At 38.2% G+C, this 25,751-nt stretch overlaps 1 protein-coding gene across 1 annotated transcript; it reads right to left on the bottom strand.

Annotated features, from left to right (window-relative positions):
- Positions 1 to 9,433: 9,433 nt before the first annotated feature.
- Positions 9,434 to 13,419, bottom strand: LOC148695719 (uncharacterized). Its single transcript, XM_088697380.1, has 5 exons — positions 12,598 to 13,419; positions 11,834 to 12,328; positions 11,639 to 11,728; positions 10,886 to 11,545; positions 9,434 to 10,774 (listed from the first exon to the last, which is right to left on the bottom strand). Exons 1-5 carry the CDS (start codon positions 13,417 to 13,419, stop codon positions 9,434 to 9,436), a joined length of 3,408 nt encoding a protein of 1,135 aa, XP_088553506.1.
- Positions 13,420 to 25,751: the final 12,332 nt, after the last annotated feature.

The raw sequence follows: 25,751 nt of genomic DNA on the forward strand, positions 1-25,751 counted from the left end.
AAACATCAAGCAACAAGAAACCTAAAGTACCTCAAAAGTGGATTACTATTCAAATGTGAATACATAAATTTGTGAAAGCAACCACTAATTCAAATGGAAGAGTGTCACATCCCGGCCTAGGCCCCTACCACATCCCAGGCTGGACTTCACCGTAGCACGATATTGTTCACTTTAGGCCCCAACCACGCCCTCACGGTTTTGTTTCTAGGAACTCACACGAGAACTTCCCAGTAGGTCACTCATCCTGGGATTGCTCTCGCGTGAACTCGCTTAACTTCTGAGTTCCGATGGAACCCGAAGCCAGTGAGCTCCCAAAAGGCCTCGTGCTAGGTAGAGATAGGAATATACATATAAGGCTTACAAGATCCACACCCCTGGGTGATGTGGGATGTTACAATCCACCCCCTTAGGGGCCCAATATCCTCGTCAGCATATTTCCTTCCAGGGATTGTTTATGATACAAATTGTCACATCCCGGCCCGGGCCTCCACCACATCCCAGGCTCGACTCCACCATAGCACGATATTGTCTGTTTTAGGTCGCGACCACACCCTTACGGTTTTGTTTCTGGGAACTCACACGAGAACTCCTAGTGGGTCACCCATTCTGGGATTGCTCTCGCATGAACTCACTTAACTTCGGAGTTCCGATGGAACCTGAAACCAGTGAGCTCCCAAAAGGCCTCGTACTAGGTAGAGATGAGAATATACATATAAGGCTTACAGGATCCACACCCCTAAGCGATGTGGGATGTTACAATGGTATCAGAGTGGCGCAGCGGAAGCGTGGTGGGCCTATAATCCACAGGTCCGAGGATCGAAACCTGGCTCTATTGTAACGACCCGTTCCCAATTTTACGGTTTTTTTTTATAATTTTAATAAGTGAATTTACAAAAATGCATTTCAAGGCAAATGCGTTGACTTTTGTTGACTGCTGTGTCATGTCATGTAAGACTTGTTTTCTTGGCGTATCCTCGTAGTACTCGTCGCTACGGACGCATGGGCGCAAGCGGAATGCAATTTGGAGTTATAACGAAGATTCTACGAACTTTTAAACGTCAAGGGCATTTTGGTAATTTGACATTTGAAACACGTGTGGTATTTTGTCTGACCATTGGATGAGTGCCACGTGGGGCCACCCTTACTTTTCTAGAACAGTGTCTCTTTTTATTTTTCTTCGTCTTCCATAGCTCTTCTTTCTAACTCTCTAACTCTGTCTCGGCTTTCCCTTTCTCCCGTGAAATAAACCACCATCATCACCAAAAATTTCGGCTTGTTGAACATCAAAATCACAATTATCTGCATATCTTCACCACCATAAACCCAGTTTTGAGTTTTGTTTCATTGAAAACGAATCCTAACCTCGAGTTCAAAGAATAAGATTTTGGGCCAAGACTTCTAGGCGTAATTCAGACAATTCGTAGCCATCTTGGTAGCTCAAAACAGTTTGCCCAGTTTCCAGCAACCTCTGTCACTTTTGAGGCATTTTACGGCCATATCACCTGAGAGAGCCATCGTGTTGCCCAGAAATTCTGGCGAATTTCCTTGTTTTCCCGCGGACAACCGTCTTTCAGGCCTTTTTCTTGCCATCTCCGGCGACCATTTGGACTTGATAAGCTCATATTTATATAAATTTTACATCAAATTCACTTGTCTTTCTTAGTTAGTTCCTTATATTTTTGAGCTATTTACTTTGTTTTTGTGTTTTGTAGGATTTGTCAAGTAAAAAAAAGAAAAATAGCACAAGTGGAATTTTAAGTAACAAATTCGTCAAAACTGCCTGTGCAGGTCAGCTGCCTTTGGAAGCAAGTTACGGACAGCTCAAAATGAATTTGAGAATAAGCCTTATATGCTTGGAAAGCTACGGATGTCTATTTTCTGGAGCATTTCGCGGATTGTTAATATCATTTTTCTAAAAGAAGTTATGACTGTTTTAACACTGAAAGGTTCCCAAGAGGCTGAGCAGTTTGTAACTGACAAGAAAGCATTGAAAGCAATAAATCCAATTAAACTAGCAGCCAAAACTGATGCAGCCAAGAACAAGCCAACTGACACCTATTCAAATATCAAAGGAAATGGAAAATTAAGCGGGAGTATTGGGCATAAAGGCTTCCCAAAGAGTTACAATTGTTTTAGCATTTCCTCTCACTTATTGTCATCACTAAATGGCTATTAGTGGGGTGAGTTATGGAGAAAAAACTGTGGCAGTAGAAAAGAAGAAAAGGGCTGCAGGTTGCAGTGGCAAAGAGTGGAAAAAAAGAGTGGAAAAAAAGGTGAAAAAAAAAGATAGAAAAAAAAGGAAGAAAAGAAAGGAAAAAAAGAAGGCTGCTGCATTGGGGAAGGAAGGAAAGGAAAGAGGAAATCTTGACATTCTCTTCTTTTGGTTTTATCTTCTCAAACCCATGTCTTTCTTTTGGTTTTATTTGAGAATAATGTGTAACTAATTTTTAGTAGTTAGGGGCTGTTTTGAAGCCCCAAATATGATTGCAAGTTTGTTATGACATTTCGTTTGAATTACTTTTATGAATGGATGAAAATTGGTTCACTACTTGTCTCATTGATGAATTCTTTATGTGTTTTCTATGGATGCATACTTAGTAAGCATATCTAGGATTCTAATGGTATGAATATGTGTGTGCCTGCCCTTGTTGAATGAGGACCTACATATGTTCTAGAGTAGTACTTGTTAATTGCGATTAACATGTGAATCAATTTCTAGGATAAGTAAGACAACGCTAGTACTTACGATGCCTTGTGATGACTCAAACTCTTTTCGTTCTTAATGATTTCTACTTGTTAAATCTATGAACACACCATTCTAGATTGCATGTTAGGGACTAAGTTAAGTTGAAAATGCCATTCTCTTAACATACTACATAAGAAAGAGTAATAGGTTGAGTTATAACATTGAGCCAACTTGAGCATCTTCATCCGAAAATGAAAGGAATTTGAATGAAACATAACATTTTTGCATGATTATTTGGTGGTGGATAGCAATTCCCCTAACTCGTTTTTCTTAATTTGCGAACTACTTAAAATCGATTTTTGTCCTGTTTTTGTTTGATTTAATTTAAATAGCAAATCAACTCCAAAAATCCCAAAAATTTGTGTGAGTGTAGCTTTGTGTGTCTGGTATCTGCATATAAAATTTTGTAGACTTTAGATAAGTGTAAGTCGGTCTAATAATTATTTTTTGGTGGCTGATCAGTAGGGACAACAACCTAGTTTTTGTGACATTTTAAGTAGTTAGATAAAACAATCTTCTGCGGGAAAGACCCTTATTTCATATGCTACAATTGACAAATCTTAGTGTTAATAAGGAAAATCAATAGGACATTTGTGTGCTATTTTGTGGTGTGCTTTTAATCCTATCACCAAGCAGGCGACGATTGTTCGAGACATTTCGATATTCGTGCTAGGGCGTGTAGAGCAGACCTCAGGTGAGTGGGATTTTGGTTTTCTATATATATACACATATATATGCTTTACAATTTCCTAGAACTGTGTTAAATGGATTTACGTTTTTAAATGCCATGTTAGTATATGCATTAGTATACATATGCATAATATTTGTGGATGCGGCGGAGGCCTAGGTAAGTTTCAGGTGAGTATATCATGATGATAGTGATTACGGTGAGTATGGTTATGATTAGTTGTATTTAGTGCTCATTACCTTGCACCCCGGTGTTAGTGCTCCTGCCCGTGGCCAGGGCATAATCCTTCACGTGATGTTTACCTCCCGCACCGCACACTCATCTTGGATCCAAGTTTGGTGCATAGTCCTGTCGTACAGATTACATTAGGTGGTTCCGACTCGTAGGTGACCCGCAATTATTCGCACAGTCTTCACGTGATCATAGCACTTGAGCGTACTTATTTACACCCAGTGCTGTCGTACAAACCACATTAGGTGGTTTTGACTCGTGTGCAGGAGTTGATTGATAAGCTATAGGTTCAGCCGTACAAGTCACAATAGGTAACTTCGGTTGACATATCATTTTGCATTAAATTATGTCACCTAACTTACATGTTTATAGCTGAGGTACTTGACATGGCATGTACTCGATTTCCATTGTTTTCAAGAATGGTTTCTAATTACATATGTAGTATTATTTTCTGGGAAACTATATGGGTTTTACAGTGAGGGGTTATTATGTTTAAAAAGAGAAATGTGTTTTCAAAAACTTTGTTTTTGCCCACTCACATTTTCTGTTTTGTACCCCTCCAGGTTTTAGTTGCTGAAAGTTTGTATCAATGAGGATTCTTGGCGAGTCTTAGTATATGTGGCTACTTCTTAGGGTATAATCATTGCCTACTCTACTGTACTTTACTTATGCTCTGATGTCAAGTGTGAATGGGTTCATTCCCGCTCACGAGCGCATTCCAGTATTTAGGCACTCTTAGGTTTAAATTTATTCACACTTTCCACATCACTACACTTTATGGCTTCGTCACCTTCCAGGTGTCGGCTAGCATAGCTCAATTCAGAGTCCTAGTGGACATTCTGGGTTGGGGTGTATCAAAGAGCCCATCCAAATTTTAGACGTGAGAATGAATCTGGATAAACAACTAATAATTAAAAAAAAAAAAAAAAGATATCCCTGAATAAAAGGCCATGCCAAGAAAAAAGAAAAAGAAAAAACCTGCGGAGAGGAGGATAAATTCGGAATTCAATATGTAGCATTCTAATTTGGAGAAATATATTAATGACATAAAAATTGATTAAATAAATAAAAACTAATGTGGCACCCAGTCAAAGCGTCTTAATCATAATTTGAAAAGGCATAGATGTTTGATCAAAACAATGTAAAATTTAAGAACCTTAATTTAATTATCTCTTTAAATATATATATATATATATATATATATATAATAATTTGACCCATGGACCCACCTCGAACCGGTTCCAATAATTAGATTTGCAGTATCCAGCCCAGCCCACCTCGTTTCTTTTTAAAATGGGATTGGTCCGGTCATTTCAAATTTGGGCCTGACCTAGCCCATGCACACCCCTAATCTCGCTCACCAAAGAATTTAGCTGGAGCCTAGATTCCTTAATGATATTATAAGGTCATCATAAGAGGTTTGAGCTGATTTCAATTGTTAAACCATTGAGAGGTGGAATGCTCATCACCAATGACATGAAAGAAGAAGGGTCTAAGGCTCGTTCTAGCCCTCTGGCCCTCCAATAAATTAATATTTTAATGAACAGTGCAGGACCATATTTCTTATCATCTCCAACCGAGGGCCAAAGGGCCATAAGGCTCGTTTTAGCCTTGTCGCAAAAAACCGTCTCTAACTGAGGGCCAAAGAGCTATAGTATGGAATGCGAAGAGTTGAAATAAAACGAGGTAAGATAGTATGGAATAATAAAAAAAAATATGTGAGAAATGATGTAGGAAAAAATTAGAAATTATAAAAATAAAAATAAAAATAAAAATCCAAGAAAAAAAAGTGGGCTGGTACAAAAAAAAAAAAAAAAAAAAAAAAAAAACCTAAGCCCTAGACCCTAAAGTAGGCTAGGCAAATGGAAAAGAACAAAAATAAAAAATAAAAATAAAATAAAATAAAAATAAAAAGAAAAGAAATTGGGCTAGCTGGCTGAAGATGGATAGCCGGTTGGCCCTTTGACCCTTTTTTGTCTAGTGGGCTCGATGAGCCCTTTGGCCTGGCCCTCAGTTGGAGACGGTTTTCGGGCTATTTTCGGCCCTCTAGCCCTCTGAAACTTTCAGTTGGAGATGGCCTAACCAGCCCTTTGAGAAGAAGGAATTTCCTCCAATTCCAAGAGAAAACTAAAGGAAAATAGGCACCCCAAACCACAATTAGAAGCACTAGAAATTAAGCTCTAAATAGGGCAGATCATAAAAGCTTTATTCCAACAATGTAATCTCTTTAAGCCAAGCCCCCCTCTGCCTTAGGGAGACAAACATCAAACCAATCCACCTTAGCTACATAACACACTAATCAAGTACCAAACCATAAGAAAGAACGGAGCCTTCTCTCATCATCTAAAAGGCATTTTTTGGAAATGATTAAATGCGAGCACCAAAAAAGTTAAAAGGCTCGGAAGTAAACCTTGAATGAGTTGCAATCTCTCAGCAAAGGAGAGAAGCTGCCAATGAACGGAGCCTTCTCTCACACTGCCAATGAAACCGAAAATGAGGAGACAAGGTTCCACTGGCCTAAGGCCACGCTTGCTCCCAAAGTAACCTGCAAGCTCATCATTCACAGTAATCGAGAACATTGGGGAAAAGCTGCGGCTCTTAATCTAAATAATCATTGTAGGCAGAATAGCAAGAGCAACCAAAGTAGCAAGAATAAAATCCCACTCCACAATATCATAAGCTTACATAATGTAAACCTTACAAGCACACCTAGGAGATCCCCAACTTTGTGGTAGTCATAAAAGATTTATTGCGCAACAAGGATATTATCCCCAATTTTGCTTCTTAAAATAAAGGTCGATTGAGTTAAGACATCTTTGAACCGATTAGCCAACAACTTAACTATAATTTTATAACGCAGGAATGAAGACGTTGTAGATAAGGGCGACGATAGTAGAATTTAGCTCCTTATGAAGATGTCTAGAGAGAAAAAAGTTATTGAATAACAGCAATGATTGACCACGCTTCTTGGCAATTCTAGATCTGCTTCACTTTGCACCCCAATACGTTAAACTTGGGATATTAGAGAAAGCTAATTCTAGTTTCTTAACGAACCATGGAGATGTGGATGTCAGCTTGGTCTACCTTTTAGAAAAATGTCTTTGATGTTCGTACTTTTCTAATTTTGTCCGATATTTTTTTGTGCCAACTGTTAAATGCGAATTCAAATGTTTATATCTTTGGCCAAAACATTAAATAATGCAAATGCCAAATTCCATCTATGGGAACCTTTATTCTTAGTTACATAGGAAGTCACTGAGTAGCTAATTGACAAATGTCATGGATAAAGTCATCCAATAAATGCATTAACCACCTTATCTCTCCACAACATCTCTATGAGCATTAAGCAATCAGACTCAATAATCACCTTCATAAATCATTGCTCAACAACAAATGCAAACATACTTAGGGAAAACAAGTAATCACTTCCTTTAATAAAAGAAAATTAACAAAATTCCCATAACTTTCTCACCATTTTCTTTTCCTCCCTGTAATAACTTCTATCATTTTTTTTCTCCTCGTACAAAAATTACTTTGCTCACATAAATAACATGTGTCAATGTTCTTAGATAAGTTCTCTCTTGCACATTTTTTTCTTGAGCGAACGTTCAATCATTTAGTGTTGTAAAATAGTTGTAGGAGAGGATGACTCTTAAATAAATTATTTGTAAAGGTAAATTACATTTCACCCCCTCAGGTTTGTGTTCAATTGCAACATCATACGACAACTTTAATACATTTCAATCCCATGCATTTACTTTTAATTTTCATTTCAACTGCCAACCCCTTCCTCCTAGTCGCCTAAGCTTCATCGTCGATCTTCTCTCCAACCACCCAAAGTCTCTAAAAGCACAAAATCGGACATGTCTGCCAACCCTTTTTGGCTACGCAACTCATCGTTCGATAGGTACCCTGAAAATTAAAATTACAAAAATTGGAGCAATTGAGAAACAACCATTAAACATTTTAGAAAATTGAAACTAGTGCGAGTTGACCAAAATGACCCTATGAGGAAAAATGTTCACTTAGGTTGACCTTTTAGCTAGTGACACATATGACCTATTATTTTAGTGTATTATAGTAGTACTTGACGATATGAACTTGTGGCAAGATGGAATTCGGAGTTAAGACGAATATTCTACTAAACTTTAGTTTTTAAGGTTATTTTTGTAATTTCACCGGATTTCTAGACAATTCTATTAGGGAAGTGTTATTGGCACTCCAAAAATCTCATTCTACACTCCTCACAAGTATATTTTTCTTTCCTAATATAAAAAGTTTTGAGTGTAGAATGAGATTTTTGGAGTGCTAATAACAATTCTCCTCTATTATTTTGTTATGATTGGGTTTTGGGTCTAGTGGGAAACCTCTCACACTTGTCTGTACACTCTCTCTCTCCCGTACTATCTCATTTTTCTCTTCTCTCTATTCTCCTTCATCTTTCTTCCTTTTCCCATGTTATGTTACACTAAAGAAGCCAGATGGCCCTGTCGTCATTCTTCGGCAAACCAGTCCCACCAAACCATTACCACCATGACCTAATCTCTCTCGTGGAGCTAACCCTAGCCCCTGTCCCTCGAGATTCGAACCTGAGATAGCAATTTGAGAAGCTTCTATAAGGTCCGACTTTCCCTGCAATTTCCATCGTTTTTTGGTAAACAAAGGGCCTAAAACCACTACTAATCTTCTTTTCATGTTGAGTAGTTTCTGTTTCATGTGTTACATGTGAGGATTGTTGAAGAAATGAAAGAGATCGAAGATAGGGAAGCTCTCTCCAGTTTCCACCAGAAAACCAATGGTCGACAAGGAAATCCCAGTGAAAAGACAAGGAATCAACCCTCGAGCCTACAATGTTCGTGTTTGTCTCAGTCTAGGAGTCCAAATATTCCTTTGGATCAGACGTTAGGTGAAAGAAGGTGGGACATCGAGCACTTGAAAGATCCCAGCTAAATTATGCAGAATCTAGTGAGATTCTAGCAAACTCGTGAACCTCAATTCGAGTCAAGCCGACCCAAACCAGTCCAAATTTGATGATTTGGGCCATTTAATTGAAAGATTTTCATTTATATTCCCTACCAAAATCTCATAATTAGACGCCGACAAAATATTATGTCCGTTGATTGGAATCTTCCAAATTCCAACCAACGGCAACAAAATATTCCATCCCCGGCGACCATCACTTGTACCAGCTAGTGGCAATGCCAGCAGACCACCTCCCGACTGGTGTCGATCTTTTGTTAGTGCGTGTGGTGGCGTACAGCGGCAAACATGGGTTTGTGAAAACTAGAAAGAGTAGTTCGAGCTCCGTTTTCCAATAGTCTTCATAGCATTTGATTAGTATACTAAGTATCGGTTATTTCACTTTAGAAGTTGGGTATTTGAGGATTACAAAGAGCTTGCATGGCAAGGTAATTACGATCATATGGTGTATATGTGAGTGGGTTTTTGTTGTTTTTTTTTTTTTTTTTTTTTTTTTTGGAAACCAAATACCATATCATAAATAGGCCTACGGAGAGGCAAACATAATAACAATACCAAGCAGTGTCAAGGGATAAACCACAACGACCCCTCCACCAAGTAGAGGCGTCACCCTCATCACCACCCTAACCCATTAATGAGGGCAAGGTAATCCGTCATTGTTCAATACATAGACCAACGAAGATGGGGGCATAACGACCCAAACAACATCACTCATCTCCGAAAAACCAATCGATGCAATCTTGTGAGCCACGCCATTAGCAGACCGTGGCACCCAAGACCATTGGCAATCAAAGAAATCCCCCCCCCAACTGTTTAACCCGAGCCAGCACCGGGTATGCCTCCCAACTACCCATAGACAGCGAGCTAGAAAGACATTTAATCGCATCCAAGGAGTCCGATTCCAGAATTACATACCTTACACCCAGCTCTGCACCGAGCCTGCACCCGTGCAACAACGCAGAAGCCTCCGCTGCTGCAGCAGAAGGAGCAGTAATAGGATGCCGTGCAGCAGCCACGAACTTACTCTCCATGTCCCTCACAATCAATCCAACAAAACCCTTTTTTGATGCTTTGGACCAGCTAGCATCCACATTTATCTTCACAAAAGGGTAGGCCGGAGCGCACCATCTCGTAACTTGAATGTTCCTCCTTCCGTCACCCCCTCCTCTATCCCCATCCTTTGCCTTTGCACTAAAAAACGAGCTCACCGCCGCAGAGACAGCAGCCAGGACCTTTAACGGGTTAATGGGCACCCCTTTAAAAACAAAATCACAGCGAGCCTTCCAAATGCACCAACAGGTAAAAACAATATAAGATTGTTTCCACATTATATCTCCAGAGTTGCATAAATTTGGAGAGAAAACCCCCTGAATCCAGTCCGACCAAGAAGGGAGAGAAATACGATCCATTTTATAACCCAATGCCCCTCCAAACCAAATTGGCTCAACCCAAGAGCAGGAAAGGAAAATGTGCTCAATGGTTTCATCATGGCAGCAGCAAATAGGACAAGAAGAGGTTTGAGAGGACCTTCGTCGGAACAGTGCCTCCCGAGTAGGAAGACAATTATGAACAGTAAGCCACAAGAAATGCCGTAACTTGGGGGGCACCTCCAGCTTCCATATCACCTTCCAAAAAGCTTTGGGAACCCCACGAACAGAAGGCCGACGCAAATCCCTTCTCGCCAGCGATCTTCCTTGCAGCCATCTGTATCCTGACTTGACCGAATAAGAGCCGTTCTTACTCGTATCCCATATAAGTCTATCTTTACGACTTAAATCTCCAAGAGGCGTCTCCTCAATCGCCTGCATAGCCTCCCCCGATATGAAAGGCTGTAAAAAGTTAATATTCCACCGCCCCGACTCCGGACAGATAAGTGCACTGACCCTTAAACTGGGAGTAATCGCAACCTGGCCAACAGGCTCCGGGTGTCCAAGGGGCAAAGATGGAAGCCACCTATCCTGCCACACCCGCACCTCCTGACCACACAAGATCTGCCAATGTGAGCCCTCCCTAATCAGGTCCCTGCCACAGATGAGGCTGCTCCACGCCCAAGAGGCCCGCCCACCCTTCTTTGCATCCCAGATCGAGCTATGTGGAAAATATCGAGCCTTAATCACCTTAGCCCATAGCTAATCCGGTTCCGTGATTAAACGCCAGCACTGTTTAGCAAGCAGAGCATCATTAAATTCCTGAAAATTTCTGAAGCCTAAACCACCCATGTCTTTTGGCAAACCCAAAACCTCCTTTGAAACCCAGTGAATCTTGTGGGCTCCCTCCTTGCATCCCCACCAAAACCCAGCCACCAACGCATCCAATTCCTTACAAACAGCGGCTGGGAATTTGAAAATGCACATTGGGTATGCCGGGATAGCTTGGATAACAGCCTTAATTAAAACCTCTTTACCGGCACGGGAAAGAGTATTTTGTTTCCACCCTTGTAGCTTTTCCATTACTCTTCCTTTTACATAAGCAAGACCACGCTTTTTCGACCGACCCCATATGGTAGGGACCCCCAAATATGTTCCCGGATTGAGTACTACCTTCATATCAAGGGCGTTCCCCATCTGCTCAGCATTCACCTTCGGAACGTTAGCCCCAAAAAATACACTGGATTTCTCCAAATTTACCTTCTGCCCCGACGCCACACAAAAATTGTCCAGCAGATGTCTTAAATTCCTGCAGTTTTTCATATCAGCCCACAAAAACAGAAGGGTATCATCCGCAAAGAAGAGGTGAGAAATCACGGGTCCGGATCCACCTATCTTGACACCCTCCAACCTCCTTTGGTCAACCGCACCCTGAATCAGTTTGGATAGAACTTCCCCCACCAAAATAAATAAATAAGGAGAAAGAGGATCCCCCTGACGGAGACCCCGCGAGGGAGCAAAGGACTTTCCAACCTGCCCATTTAGGAGAACAGCGAACTTCACAGACGAAACACAACCACTAATTAATGATCTCCATCTACTGCAAAAACCCATTCTTTCCATTACCGCATCCAAAAAATCCCATTCAACCCTATCATACGCCTTCTGCATATCAAGTTTAATCCCCATTTCAAATCTATTCCGAGCTTTCCTTCCCTTCAGATAATGAAACATCTCATGGGCTATGCCAATACAATCCTGAATTTGTCTACCCGTCACAAAAGCATTCTGAGAAGGAGAGATGATTTTAGGTAATAATACCTTCAACCGGTTAGCAAGAATCTTTGACAGAATTTTGTACGAGTAGTTGCACAGGCTAATCGGTCTGAATTGCGACACAACTTCCGGATTCGGGACTTTGGGAATCAGCACCACTTGAGTCTGATTTATCAAACTCAAACCCGCAGCATCCTGAATCAAATCTCTAACCAAAGCAGAAACACCCTCCCGCACAATCTCCCAGTATGTCTGATAAAATATCCCCTGGAAACCATCGGGGCCAGGAGCCTTCAGCCCTCCCATATTCCCAGCCGCCGCCTTTATCTCCTCCTCCGTGACTGGTGCAATTAGCGCCTCATTCATTTCTGGTGAGTCCGATGGATTAATGCAATCTAGGAGCGACCCCCAGTTACGATCCCCTGCCGAGCTAAAAACTGAAGTGAAGTGATTATCCACCAATTGACGCACCTGAGCCGGGCTCTCCACCCAGTTCCCATTCTCATCCCTAAGCTTCACTATCTTATTTCTCCTCCGCCTCTGAAGGGTTGAAGAGTGAAAAAACTGAGTGTTAGCATCCCCCTCCCTCAACCATTTTACCCTCGATCGTTGGCACCAATAACTCTCCTCTTGGAGTCTTAACTCATCAATCCGCCGAGATATTTCCCTTATCTCATCATAATTTGGACCCCAATCCCGCTGGAGCAAATCTAACTGGGAAAGAAGATCATGGATCTGCTACCTCGCCCCATAAACTTAGTGTGATTCCACCTGCTTAAACGATAGCGGCAATCGTTTAAAGATCTCACCCACCTATACACAGGGCTGCCATTATGCCGCCGATCCCAGCACTTTTCCACCAAATTCTTACACTCTTCCTCCAAGACCCAATACGCCTCAAACCTGAACATCTTCCTTCCTTTCTGCCCTTCAATATTGGAAATAAGAATAACTGGGCAGTGGTCCGATGATAAAACCGTGTCATGCATAACTTGGGAGTTCGGCCAGAGTTGCTGCCACTTCTCATTCGCCATGACCCTGTCTAACCTCTCCTCCACCCAATCCCCTTTTCTCATCCCTCTCCACGTAAAGGCCGGCCCATTGAAACCCAAGTCCATCAACTGAGAGGAAGACAGAAACTCTTCTAAGAACCTAGGCCTGTTGTACAAAACCTCAACTCCACCAGACTTCTCATGATCCCACAGGAATTCGTTGAAGTCCCCGCCACAAATCCAAGGAATGCCCGTGGGGGTAAAGTGGTTAACCATCCATTCCCAAAACATAGTTTTCTCACCTCTATACAGCGTTCCATACACACCCGTAATCCGACTCCAATGCGTTTGCCCTTTAATTCTCATCACAGCATCAATAATATGCTTAGACGAAAAGATAATATTAACCTCCAGATTGTCCTCCCACCACAAGCTCAATCCTCCAGAACTTCCAACTGGCGAAACATCAAAGCCATGAACATAACCCAATCTCCTCCTCACCCCTAGAATTCTATGATCTTTCATCTTAGTCTCCGATAAAAAGATCATAGAGGGTCTCTTTTTGCGAATAAGCCCATGAAGAGCCCTGACTGTTGTGTTCGACCCTAGCCCACGACAGTTCCAGAAGATATAACTCATGGCTGGCCTGCGGCTGTTGAAGGCCAGCCGCTACCGCCCCGAGCCCACTTGCCCGCCTTCCGTGTCACCATCCTACCTTTATCAAAGTCCGACCCCCCTTCCATTACATCCTGTCTTCCAGTATTCTCACTTATTTCTTCCTTGTTAAGCTATATTACTTACATATGTTTTTGAAACTGGCTTTATGTGATGCTTTTATATCATGTTTTTCTTTTACTTAGAATATACAAATGTTTATTGTGATGACCACGATGTGATTTATGAGATTGAGAAACTTTCTTGGGACATAGTTTACTACCATGCATCACTTTTCGGAATTGCAATGCTTTATGCGATATTATGATTTGGGAGATTATCCATGGCATATATTCATCTAATTTATATGCTCATTATGTATGCTTACACAGTGTTTATATTATGGGGCTAGGTGTAGCTTTATGTGTATATTCACATACACCGTTATGCTCACATAGATCCACCATAGGTATCAGCATGTACCAATTTATTTTGCTCCTCTTTAGGATTTATTCGGCTTTGAAGCTCTTGACATCAAGGCATGGTGTCATAATCTTCCTTCATCAGTGCAAGGATTATTCTTAGTTATTTTGTAATTAACAGCTTTGGATGTGTTATATTGTATACTCTATTGTAGATATTTATATGCTCTAATTTCGATTACATACATTTATTTAGTTTTCATCACTTTCACTGCGCACTCTACTTTACTCTCACTCTTATTTTTATAATTTTGCTTTAATTTATTCTTACATTTTACATATCATTTCCACATTATGGCTTCGTCACCCTTTGGACGTCAACCAACATGCTTCGATTTCTATGTCCACCAGAATATTTGGGTGGAATTGGATCCACTTTGGACATTAGTGTCCAAAGCCTAGGGATAAAAACTACGAGCCTTTGATTTGTTGGAAAAGAAATCATAGTCGTTGATTTATGTGAGGTGGGCCAGCGGACTGAATTAATGAAAATCGTCGAATTTAATTTGTCTGGTATAGATTTTTTGATCCCTAGGCTCCAAACACTATGGTCTAGAGTGGATCCAATTCATATTTGGGTCAGGGTGTGTCATTACACTTGTGGCCAATTATAAAGGAAAAAAAGAAGAAGTCATATGATGTTATAATATAATATGTGGATGGGCCACATGAATAGTTCTTTACTATTCATCTAAAGAAAAATAAGATGGATTACTATTCATTTGAAGAAATTTTGTAAAGTGAATAGTGTTGCTACAATATTATGTCGGATGAAAATCTCTATAAAAGGAGGGAGGAAGAGAAGAAGAAAGCAACGAAGAAAAGAGGAAAGGAAAGAAAAGAAGAAAGAAGAGAAAGAAGAGAGAGGAGAAGAATGAAAGAAAGAAGAGATGCAGAAGAAAATACCAGTGAGCTAGGCTAAAAAAAGAAGAGAAAACAGTAAGAGTTATCATCGTACTCTTATTATTTCAGATAATAAAAGAAAGTACTACTGCTGACCCGAGAACGTAGGCACACTTGCCGAACCTCGTAAATATTGTGTCTTATTTCATTTATTCCACTGCACAAATATCCTCAATTTCACAACACGTTATTAGCACGAGAAGCTCTCGTGTTGGTGGAAAGCACAACACCATAAATCCAGGGAAGCACAACCTACCTCTCATCTCTGTCGGTTGGAATCTCACAGATAAGAAAATCCCATTACTTTATCTTCATACTTCTGTAGACTAATTTTCTTAAAGCAAATATACATTTGAAAATATAACTATTATTATTGGCAGTGAATGGCATGTGAAAAGAAAATAATTGATTCAGAGTTAGGTTGCATGGTTTTACACAAAAGTCGGTGGCTTAAGACTTGTACAAAAATCTCACCATATCTCCTTTATTGAAAATTCAAAGGTGGAAATCATGGTGCCATGAATCCGAGGAAGAGAAAACAAAAATTGAACGTACTAAAGTATCGACAAAAGAGGAAGAATGGAATGATAGTAAGTGAATATTTACTTTCTTCTTATTATCATTAACTTTGTTATTAATATGATCGGTACAGTATAATCGCCTATCATATACTATATATATATATATATATATATATATTACAATATGAATGGTACGGATTGATCACCCTTACCCTTCATATATTAATATATATTTGTGAATGATGTGGCATTGTCACCCTCCTTATAATAACAATTGTTATCTTTAAGTTTTGATATTTATGTGAATGGTGTTGAATTAAAGCCCTTGTCACAATCATTACTTATTTAAAGCAGTTTATTTATAGTGGCTAGAATTACCACCCTCTACTTTAATTGATTTATTGTACTACATTTTTTATGATGAGTATATATAGGACCCGAAGTTCCTTGGTCAAATTAGAACCTGAAGTTCCTTGATCCTCATCATCTAAAAAGATTAGGCCTGAAGTTTCATCATATAAAAAGATCGGACCTGAAATTCCTTGATCTTCATCATATAAAAAGATTGGACCTGAAGTTCCTTGATCCTTATCATATAAAAAGATCAGACCCGAAGTTCTTTGATCAAAATTAAAATCTGAAGTTTTTTAATCAATTGAGAGAACATCGTTTCCTTAATTGAATTAAAATGAAGGCCATAAGTGTCTCAGTCCACATACTATTAAATGAGGAGAAGAAGTTCCTTGGTTCATGTAAATAAGGACCATAACCTTCTTAATCCATGTACAGATTAAGTACGGGCATGACTTCCAAAAATATGAATCTAAAGGTTCTAATAATGTGGATATCAAGATTAAATTTCGAGTACAAATGTACAATGTTTTGACCTGAAGTTCAAATATAAATAATGTTAAGAACTTGAAGTTCTAACACTTTTGTTTGGACATGTGTTTATATGGTATGAACTAATTATCACAAGTCATACCTGAATTTCTTCCTTTTGGGAATAAGAAAATGATGAACTTAGCAAAACTCGATTTTGTTACCATCGACATCTTATTCACGAGATAATTTCATGAATTCATAATGCCTGAGAGTTCATGCGGAAGCATATGATATTAAAAAACATCTTTGCTTAAAAGCTCATTGAATCTATTGAAGTATAATTATTGGAAGATATTGGAGTGATGGGAAGATATGCATAGGACTCTATGGAGTGACTAATGGGCCAAGTTGTCATGGGTATGGTCCCCGTAATGGCTCCCTCAAATAAAGGATTAGTTGACTTGTTGATATGGTTTTTAGTTGTTTGATGAAATCCCTTGATTTAAGGATGTTGATAGCTTTAGGGCTTACCTAGTTTTTAGAGTTGTTTAGGGAAAGGTTGCTTGGAACTGGTTCCCTTTCTTTTCCTTCTCTTTATATCATGTTGTGTACTTTCATTCAATTATCCATGAAAAATACAATTCAAACAAACTTAAAATTCAACATGGTATCAGAGATGGCCATTTTTCTTTCCGCTGCATCTTTCCTTCAACCTTAAGCCATGGCTTAAGAAAATTCAGTAAATATTAAGGGTGACAACTCGCATACCTTTCCTTCAAATTTCTCAGACATTGAGGTTAACACAAATTAGCGTTTGTGTTCAGCCTTGTTAAATGAGTACAACTACCTACCGTGGTTTCATGTAGTTTTGCTTGCCCTAGGAGGAAAAGGAAAGCTTGGTTTTGTAAATGGAAGCATCGAAGCTCCAGAAATCACCTCACTAACTTATGAGGCTTGGCTATGCAAGGATCAGCTCGTCATGTCCTTACTTCTCAATACTATGGAGAAGCATGTTGCAGAAATATTCAGTTACTCGGAGTGTTTCAACTAAAACAACTATGCAAGAGTTTTTCAACTAAAACAACTATGCAAGAGTGTTTCAACATGTACGGAAACCAAAACAACTATGCAAGAGTGTTTCAACTAAAGAAAGACATTGCAAGTGTTCAACAAGAAGGGAAATCCTTTGTGCAACATCTTGGCAGCCTCAAAACTATGTGGAATGAACTGGATGTGTATTTTCCACACACCATAAATGCAAGTATCCTACTAAAAAGAGGAAGACAAGATATACCAACTTCTGGGAAGCTTAAGTTCTAAGTATAAAGATCTCAGAAGCCACATACTTATGAGCCAAGAACTGCCAAGCTTCAAAAGTATGTGTGCTATTGTCCAATGTGAAGATGCTAGAAAGAAAGCTATGAATAGTGAGACAAGTCTAAGACCAACTGAAGCTCGAGCTTATGCTACAAACCAAAAAATATACAAGGGTAAAAATACTCATCTTAAGTGTACCTACTGTGATGGTGTTGGTCATATGAAAGAAAAGTGCTGGATTGTTCATCTCAAATTAAAGCCAAAATTCACCAAGGAAGGGAAGATGATTCCATCAAGCCACTTTAAGAGTCAACATGCAGCAAACTTCACCTCCGAGGTCTCTCTTGGATCCATGGACTTCACTGCAAGCCCTGTGACTCTTATAAATGAGTTTGCTACGTATCTGCAAACAAGGGGCATGGGAATGCTGCATCAACCTCTCAACCTGAGGATGTAGGACACACTGCTATGCTAGGGTAGTTTGCAGGATTCCTTGCAAATAACAAATTTGTAACGCATGAAGAGGCCTCAGGTATATTCAAAGTTTTCTCCACTGCATTACAAACAAGCACTGAATATAATTGTTGGATTGTTGATTATGGTGCCACTGACTACATGACAAACAAACTTTCAAATTTACATGATTTTCAAGCATTCAAAAAACCTTCACTAGTGTCAGTTGCAAATGGAAAATATGTATCAGTTTTGGTTAAGGGAAAAGCTAGTATATTCACAAATAGTAATGAGTCATTAGCCCTTTATGTTCCCTCATTTCTTTTCCAATTACTTTCAGCAGGAAAGATTACAAACTCCCTAAACTGTTATGCCATTTTCTCACCAAACAAGGTTATTTTTCAGAATATCATCACCAAGAAGATGATTGGTGAATGATTCATTCTTAATGGTCTCTACTACCTGTGCAAAATTTTTGTCATGCCTAGAGCCTTTCAAATCGAACCCAAGTATTTTGAACATCAACAACTATTGCACCAAATACTTGCTCACTCATCTGAACTTGTGTTGTCAAAGTTGTTTTCTATGTTTTGTCAGTCACCACTTAAATGGGAAACATGTCATTTTTCAAAGTCAGTTAGACTGCCTTTTGGCACTTCTGCTTTTAAGACATGTAAACCATTTGAGATGGTACACACTGATGTTTGGAGACCTACAATTGAATCAATGAATGGTTATAATTTTTTTGTCATATTTGTTGATGATTTCACTCATACTACCTTTCTATACCTTATGAAATAAAAAAGTGAGGTTTTCTACATATTCAATAATTTCCATAACCTTGTACAAACTCAACACAACTCAACCATTAAGGTACTTAGGTCGGACAATGGCATTGAGTTTTTTTCCAATAACATGGTTCAATACTTGAGTTCACAAGGGATCATTCATTGCAGCCTATATAATCAACAGACTTCCAAGTAGAGTATTAGGGTTCAAAACTCCACATGAAACCCTACACAATAAGGTAGCCAACTTGGCACATTTTAAAACCTTTGGTTGCAGCTGGTTTGTTCATGTGCAAGCTCCTAATCATGACAAGTTGGAAGCTAGAGCAGTGAAGTGTATCTTTGTTGGAGACTCACCAAATTAGAAAAGATAGAAATGTGTTGATCATATCACGAAGAAGTGTATTATGTCTAGGGATGTTCGTTTTGATGAAACGGTACCCTACTATGAAAAAAAATGGACTCATGATGATGAAAGTAAGACCTTGAGTGATTTGTTTCCTTTACCAAGAGTCATTGATCACGATACACTAGAAGAGGATCACCTTTCTGATTGTCAAAACATTGAAGAAGTTCATTCTGACTTGCTTCCAAGTGCGGGCCAATTACACTCTTTATCCATTAGTGAGCATACAAGTGAAGTGCAAGCAAGCTCAACCCCTTCATAGTTAACCATACCTCAAGAGGCTAGGAGATATCCCATTCGAACAAGAAAACCACCAGTCAAGTTGGTGGACTATGTTACTTATGCCTCAAGGCATCCCTTCACTAGGACTTTGAATTACAACTGTTTTTCAAATTCTCACACTGCGTTTCTCACTGAAGTTGCTAATAATGTTGAACCTAGCACTTTTTAGGAAGCTAATCATTCATCTCAGTGGAGGAAGGCAATGTCAGAGGAATTACAAGCCTTGAATGACAACAAAACCTAGAGTCTTGTTCATTTACCTCAATCAAATTACAAAACCTGGGATCACAATAATTATTGGAAGATATTGGAGTGATGGGAAGATATGCATGGGACTCTATGGAGTGACTGATGGACCTAGTTGTCATGGGTATGGTCCTCATAATGTCTCCATCAAATTAAGGATTAGTTGACTTATTGATATGGTTTTTAGTTGTTTGATGAAATCTCTTGATTTAAGGATGTTGATAGCTTTAGGGCTTACCTTGTTGTTAGAGTTGTTTAGGGAAAGGTTGCTTGGAACCAATTCCCTTTCTTTTCCTTCTCTTTATATCCTGTCGTGTACTTTCATTTAATTATCTATGAAAAATACAATTCAAACAAACTTAAAATTCAATAGAATCATATTCATGAAACCAGAAGCTTCCAACTTTTCTTCATTGATTCATATTAATGGAACCAAAAGTTTCCATAATTTCCTATATCTAACAAACTGAACCAGAAGTTTAAGGCATGTATAAAACTAGAAGATATGGAAATTTTCCATATATATATATATATATATATATATATATATATAGGTGCATACACATGAGTTACAACTACAAAAATGAAAAAAAATAAAAATAAAAAAAGGGAGTTTTTGCAAAGGTTGCTTATGTGAAGCCTCAGTACTTGGCAGAACCCTAGAAGGGGGAGGCACTAGAGATTGATCATTTAAGGCCTCAGTACTTGGTAGAACTTTAGACGATGGAGGCAATGGTTGCCTTCAGAATAAAGCCATGAACCTTTGATGGTCACTTTGAATCTGACTTTCAGATTCTTGCAATTGGTCGAGGTTTCTTTTCATGTTCGTCAAGTAATTATTTGCAAGTATGTGTAACTCTCTATTTTCGTGTTTGAGCCCTCTAATTTCATGTCTAATACTTGCCAGCTTAGCCATTAGTGATTCAACTTGGCTATTTCGAGCAAGTAGACATTGGCACATGTTGGATACAAGACTCGCACACTGAATACTGAAAGCTAAAGAGTCTTGAACAACCAATTCATCAGACCTTTTGGAAGAATTCTTGTCTTTGGGAATGAGAAGGTTCCTAGCTACTATTGTAGCAGTTATATCATTCTTCATCACCGAGTCCCCAACTGTAAGAGGACCTTTAGAGGATAAAAATGATGGGCACTAGACATTACCTCGAAGAGGCACGTATGTATCTTTCACACACATTCACATCAAAACAACGGTCAGATGTGTAAGCCATTCCCATAAATGATGAATGAAAATGAGGTCAGATAAAGTGAAATCTCATAAATGCAACAGAAGCAATTTTCACGGGTGGGTAACTTTCTGAGTGTGTTTTTTGGATACAATTGATGCCTCTATAAAAGTAGAGGCAACACGACCACTCATTCAAAAATCGAAGAGACATTGCTCTCTATTTCAAAAGCTGGATTTTCTTGAATAAGGTTCATTGGCACTTCTGATGATAACTTGTAAGTGCATGATAGGAGTATATTTATGTGACTTTATTAGCCTATTTCCTTGCATTTAGTGAGTTAGTTTCTATTTATTATACTGATTTAAGCTATTTTCGTGTGTTTGTAGGTTCAATTGGCTAAAGTGGCAAGAAAAGGCAATTTGGAGCATTTTAAAGCAGTTTTGGGCTTGGAATGGATAGCACATGCGTGAAGCAAGGTGGACGGACGAATTTGAAGTTCAAGAAGGGCTAAGAATATGCTAAAGAGATGGAAGAATTAATTCAAGACAAAGAAGATCAATCAAACAAAATAGGCTCAAGAGAAGAGCCGGTTTTATTCTTCTTATCTCTAAAATTTAACGCTAAAAACGGTAGAAATAGGGGCATATATAAGTATAATAAATATATATTTCAATTTTCAAAGTTTCATTACAGTACAAGTAATGATATGTATTGTTAATTATTCAAATTTAATGGATTCCTTGCACACACGAACACGATGCGCATAAATGAGACCGCTGATCATTTCATAAAACATGTATGCTTGACCTTTCGCGATGCTTTTTTTGGAGCTCAGCAAGAAAGAAGGAATATGAGCCAAACTTCCTTATTTTGTCTTAGCCAATCCTAATCCTACACTACTTAAGTTCCAGCTATCAAGGGGATGCCTAATTATATTAGGACACCTAAATATACGATTCTAAAAGGTTTAATCCTAATTCTACAAGGGTGCCGCACCTTTCTCTTCTAGAAGATCCATGCCTTGCCGTGCACTCCTTTCCCTTTCCCTCTAGGATCTTGCCGCAATCTTCTTTCCCTTTTTCTCTTGGATTCTAATTTTAATTAGCCTTTTTCCTTGTGGATTTGGATTGCAAAATCCTTCTCCAAAATTAATTAAGGTTTCTCCCTTTAAATAAGTTTTTCTGCGGCACAAAAGAAGGGACCACTCACCCATATCTCAACACAATCCGCACCACCCATCCAACACACACCATAACCTAATTTCAGAGACAAACACCTTTGTGCTACAGCCTTGCAAGGAGAAAAGAGATAAGACCCTTGGAGCCATGCCCCGCCATTCAAGTTTGGATTGTTGGAACGTTCTTAGGTGTATTCTATCATTTGTTTTCAATGTTTAATTTAAGTTATCTTTGTTTAAGTGCGAACATGAGGAGCTAAACTCGTTTTGGCTAGAGGAGAAGTCAAAGCCATGAACATATATGTGATATGAATTGATTTCATCCAATTATTGTTTCGTAAAACATGAATATGATTTACTTATCTATTTGATTGATAACTTATTCTTGTATGTTGATTAAGGATGCAGACTTAGTTTGCATGCATGAATCTGATGCTACAATATAAGGGAATTTCACCTAATCGTTATAAACTTATATTTATATGTAGTGGAAGTCACTAGTCATGATTGTGTTAAGTAAATCCATGGCAGGAGTACCATGCTTTTCATAGTTACAAATGCCTTGTCAATGCTTATGATTGTCATAGAACTTAATGATCTTTGATATGTACCTCTATCACGCTGTTCATATAGGGAACTGGATAAGAATAATTTGATTACGTCGATGAGTCCAATTCAATGAAATTAGGAAAATCTGAGAGTTAATTTGTGCAGTTCACAATTAATTTGGGGCATTGTCATTCATGGTTTATTGGAATAATAATTGGAAATCGATTTGTATGCATATGTGTCATGTGTGGAGAAGGACCCTCTAGCTGGCCTATCACCCATCAATTCACCCAAATTCATATCAATTTACTTTGTTTCTGTAATTTGTTTGTTCAAGTTTTTAAATTTGTCAAAACCAATCCCCCTTTTTATATTTTGTGTTTACTTAGTTAGAACCTGTCTAAATTTGTTTCTTTTAGTATTTTGAGTCAAGTTAAGTTAGAATTCGTCCGAAGTTAAGTTAGTGTTTTGTGCTGTTTTGAGTCATTCTAGTTTGTTTTGAGTCATTAGAGTCTAGTTTTCTGTTTTTGAGTCTAGTTTAGTGTTTTAGAGTTTAAAATTGAGAGGTTAGCATCCCTTCTAATCCCCGGCCTATAATGATCCCTACTTATTCATACTACAACTACATAAAAAGGGTTTAAGTTTGTGTGCTATTTTATATCACATCAGTGCACAAGAATGTCGAAATATAATGGCTTACAAGTCCAAGTGTTGTTCCCACGAAGATTCTAATGTGGTAAAAACTAACATACAAATTAAACCCTATATATTATGCAATTGTAGTACGAGTAAGTAGGGATCGTTCTATTCCGGGGATTAGAAGGGATGCTAATCAACACAAATTAAACTCATAAAACTGAAAACAAGGGTAAACTAACATCAAAACAATGACTGGGGGGATTTTGGAAGAATTTAATTAAAACAAAAGTAAAGTGCAGCAAGTAAATTAAGTTATGAATGAGATATGTATGAAAAGATAGCTAAAGCATTCTTCTCCACACATGAAACATATGCATACAAATCAATTTCCAATTATTCTTCCTATAAACCATGAATGACAATGCCCCAAATTAATTGTGAACAACACTAATTAACTCACAGATTTTCCTAAGTTCGTTGAATTGGACTCAGCAACACAACCAAATTATTCTTCTAAAGTTCCCTGACTATGAAAAGCATGATAGAGATACATCTCAAAGATCATTAAGTTCTGTGAAAATCATAAGTATTGACAAAGCATTCGTAACTATGAAAAACATGATACTCCTGTCAAGAATTTTGCTTAACTCAATCATGACTAGTGACTTTTACTACTTGCCAATATAAGTTCATAACGATTGGGTGAAATTCCCTTATATTCTAGCATCAAATCCCTGCATGCAAACTAAGTGTGCTGCCTTAATAAACATACAAGAATAAGTTCTCTATAAAGCAGATAAGTAAATCGCATTCATGCTTTATGAAACAATAACTAGATGTAATCAATTTATATAAAACATATGATCATGGCTTCGAATTCATCTCTAGCTAAAATGAAACTTAGTTACACATGTTCATCATAACTGAAAAGCAATCTAAAATAAACATTGAAACTTAAAATAAAGATAGAAAGAACTTTGAAAATTCCAACAACTACAATGGATGAATGGTAGGCATGGCACACCCTAAATCACTGCAGGAATTTCATATATATAGGAGGAACGGCTGAATCAAAGGAGGAAAAGGTTTTGGCATTTTGAATTATATTAGGACTCTAAAAATCAGGTCAAGAGTCTTGGAATGTGATTAGGATTCCTCCTTGTAGCTGGAGATAAGATAAGATAAGATAAGGTTAGATAAGATAAGATATGATAAGATAATGTTCCTCTCTATCTAGGATTCCTTTTTCTTGTCTAATTCCTTGCCTTCCAAGCCTCAACTTTAATTTTTCCAGCACATATACTTAACCGCAATAACCACTCACTAGCTCGCATTTAATCAATATTTGAAAGTAGTAACATGCCTTAGAGAAATCACTCAATTCCTCACCGGATATACTCTCTATTTTCACACAGATTTTCTGACTATACTCCCTATACTAAGTATATGTGAGAAGATTAATATAAACATGTAGACTAGCACTCACATATGTTATAACAAAGAAGGCACTTTCTGGAATTAGTAATACACACATGTATACGATTTCATGAACGGAATACCACTACTTAGAAGCGAGAACCAGGGATTCCATATGCTCATACCAATTTCAAACTCCACATATTGAATCACTTAACAATCAAGATAAAAGTCTAAGGGTTGTAATGGGGCTAGGTATTGGCTAACAAAGAAAGGTTAAGGATAAACAAAGGTTCTTAAAGTGATAGTAAGCAAAGTAATGAAATCAATACTTAGAATTCAACTTTTGATTGCAGCACCCAACTATAAACACAAAGGGGAGATTCATACAACTTTAGGGTCATATTCACATTTTTGGACCATTCTTCAGCAACCAACACTTATGAACTTATTATCACTTTTTTCAACCTCTTTTTTCTTTTCTCATTTTTTTCAATGTTTTTCTTTTTCTTTTTTTCTTTTTTTTTATTTTTTTATTTTATTTTTTATTTCCTTCTCTTTCTTTGAAACATAAAACATAAGCACTACTTCACCGAATTCAAAAGAACAAATTCTTCCCCCACACTTGTTTTTCTGCAAATCGTAAATCAAAAGAATTCCCAATAAGTCATGCTTCACTATTCTTTATGAATAAGGGTAGGGATATTCCTATGCTAGGCTAGGTAAGGATAATGTAGCTAACAAAGAAAATAGGCAAAATAAGGCTCAAAACGGGGTTAAACCTACAATACATGTGCAAGGGATAAGGCTTTTATAACTCTCCAAACAAATAATAGGCTCAAGTCTCACAGGGTTGTACCGTTAGTTTGAGTTTCTTCCTTCAAGCATGTTACAAATACTGAATTTTTCCTTTGTGATTACATGTGAATTTGTAAATCACAACTACAACCAAGTATTAACCAAAGAGCATATTAAACTTCCACCCATGTTTGTAACTTTCTTTAACAGTCATGCAATTAAAAACCAAATCCTCATCATTGTGTTGAAAGGTACCCTAAGACACACTCAAGCAACAAAAAGGACTATTTTTTGGTATTTTCTCAAGCTTTTTCGATTATTTTTT

This window comes from Pyrus communis, chromosome 7 (genome assembly GCF_041283825.1).
Source record: "Pyrus communis isolate YQ-2024b chromosome 7, ASM4128382v1, whole genome shotgun sequence".
NCBI lineage: Eukaryota > Viridiplantae > Streptophyta > Magnoliopsida > Rosales > Rosaceae > Pyrus > Pyrus communis.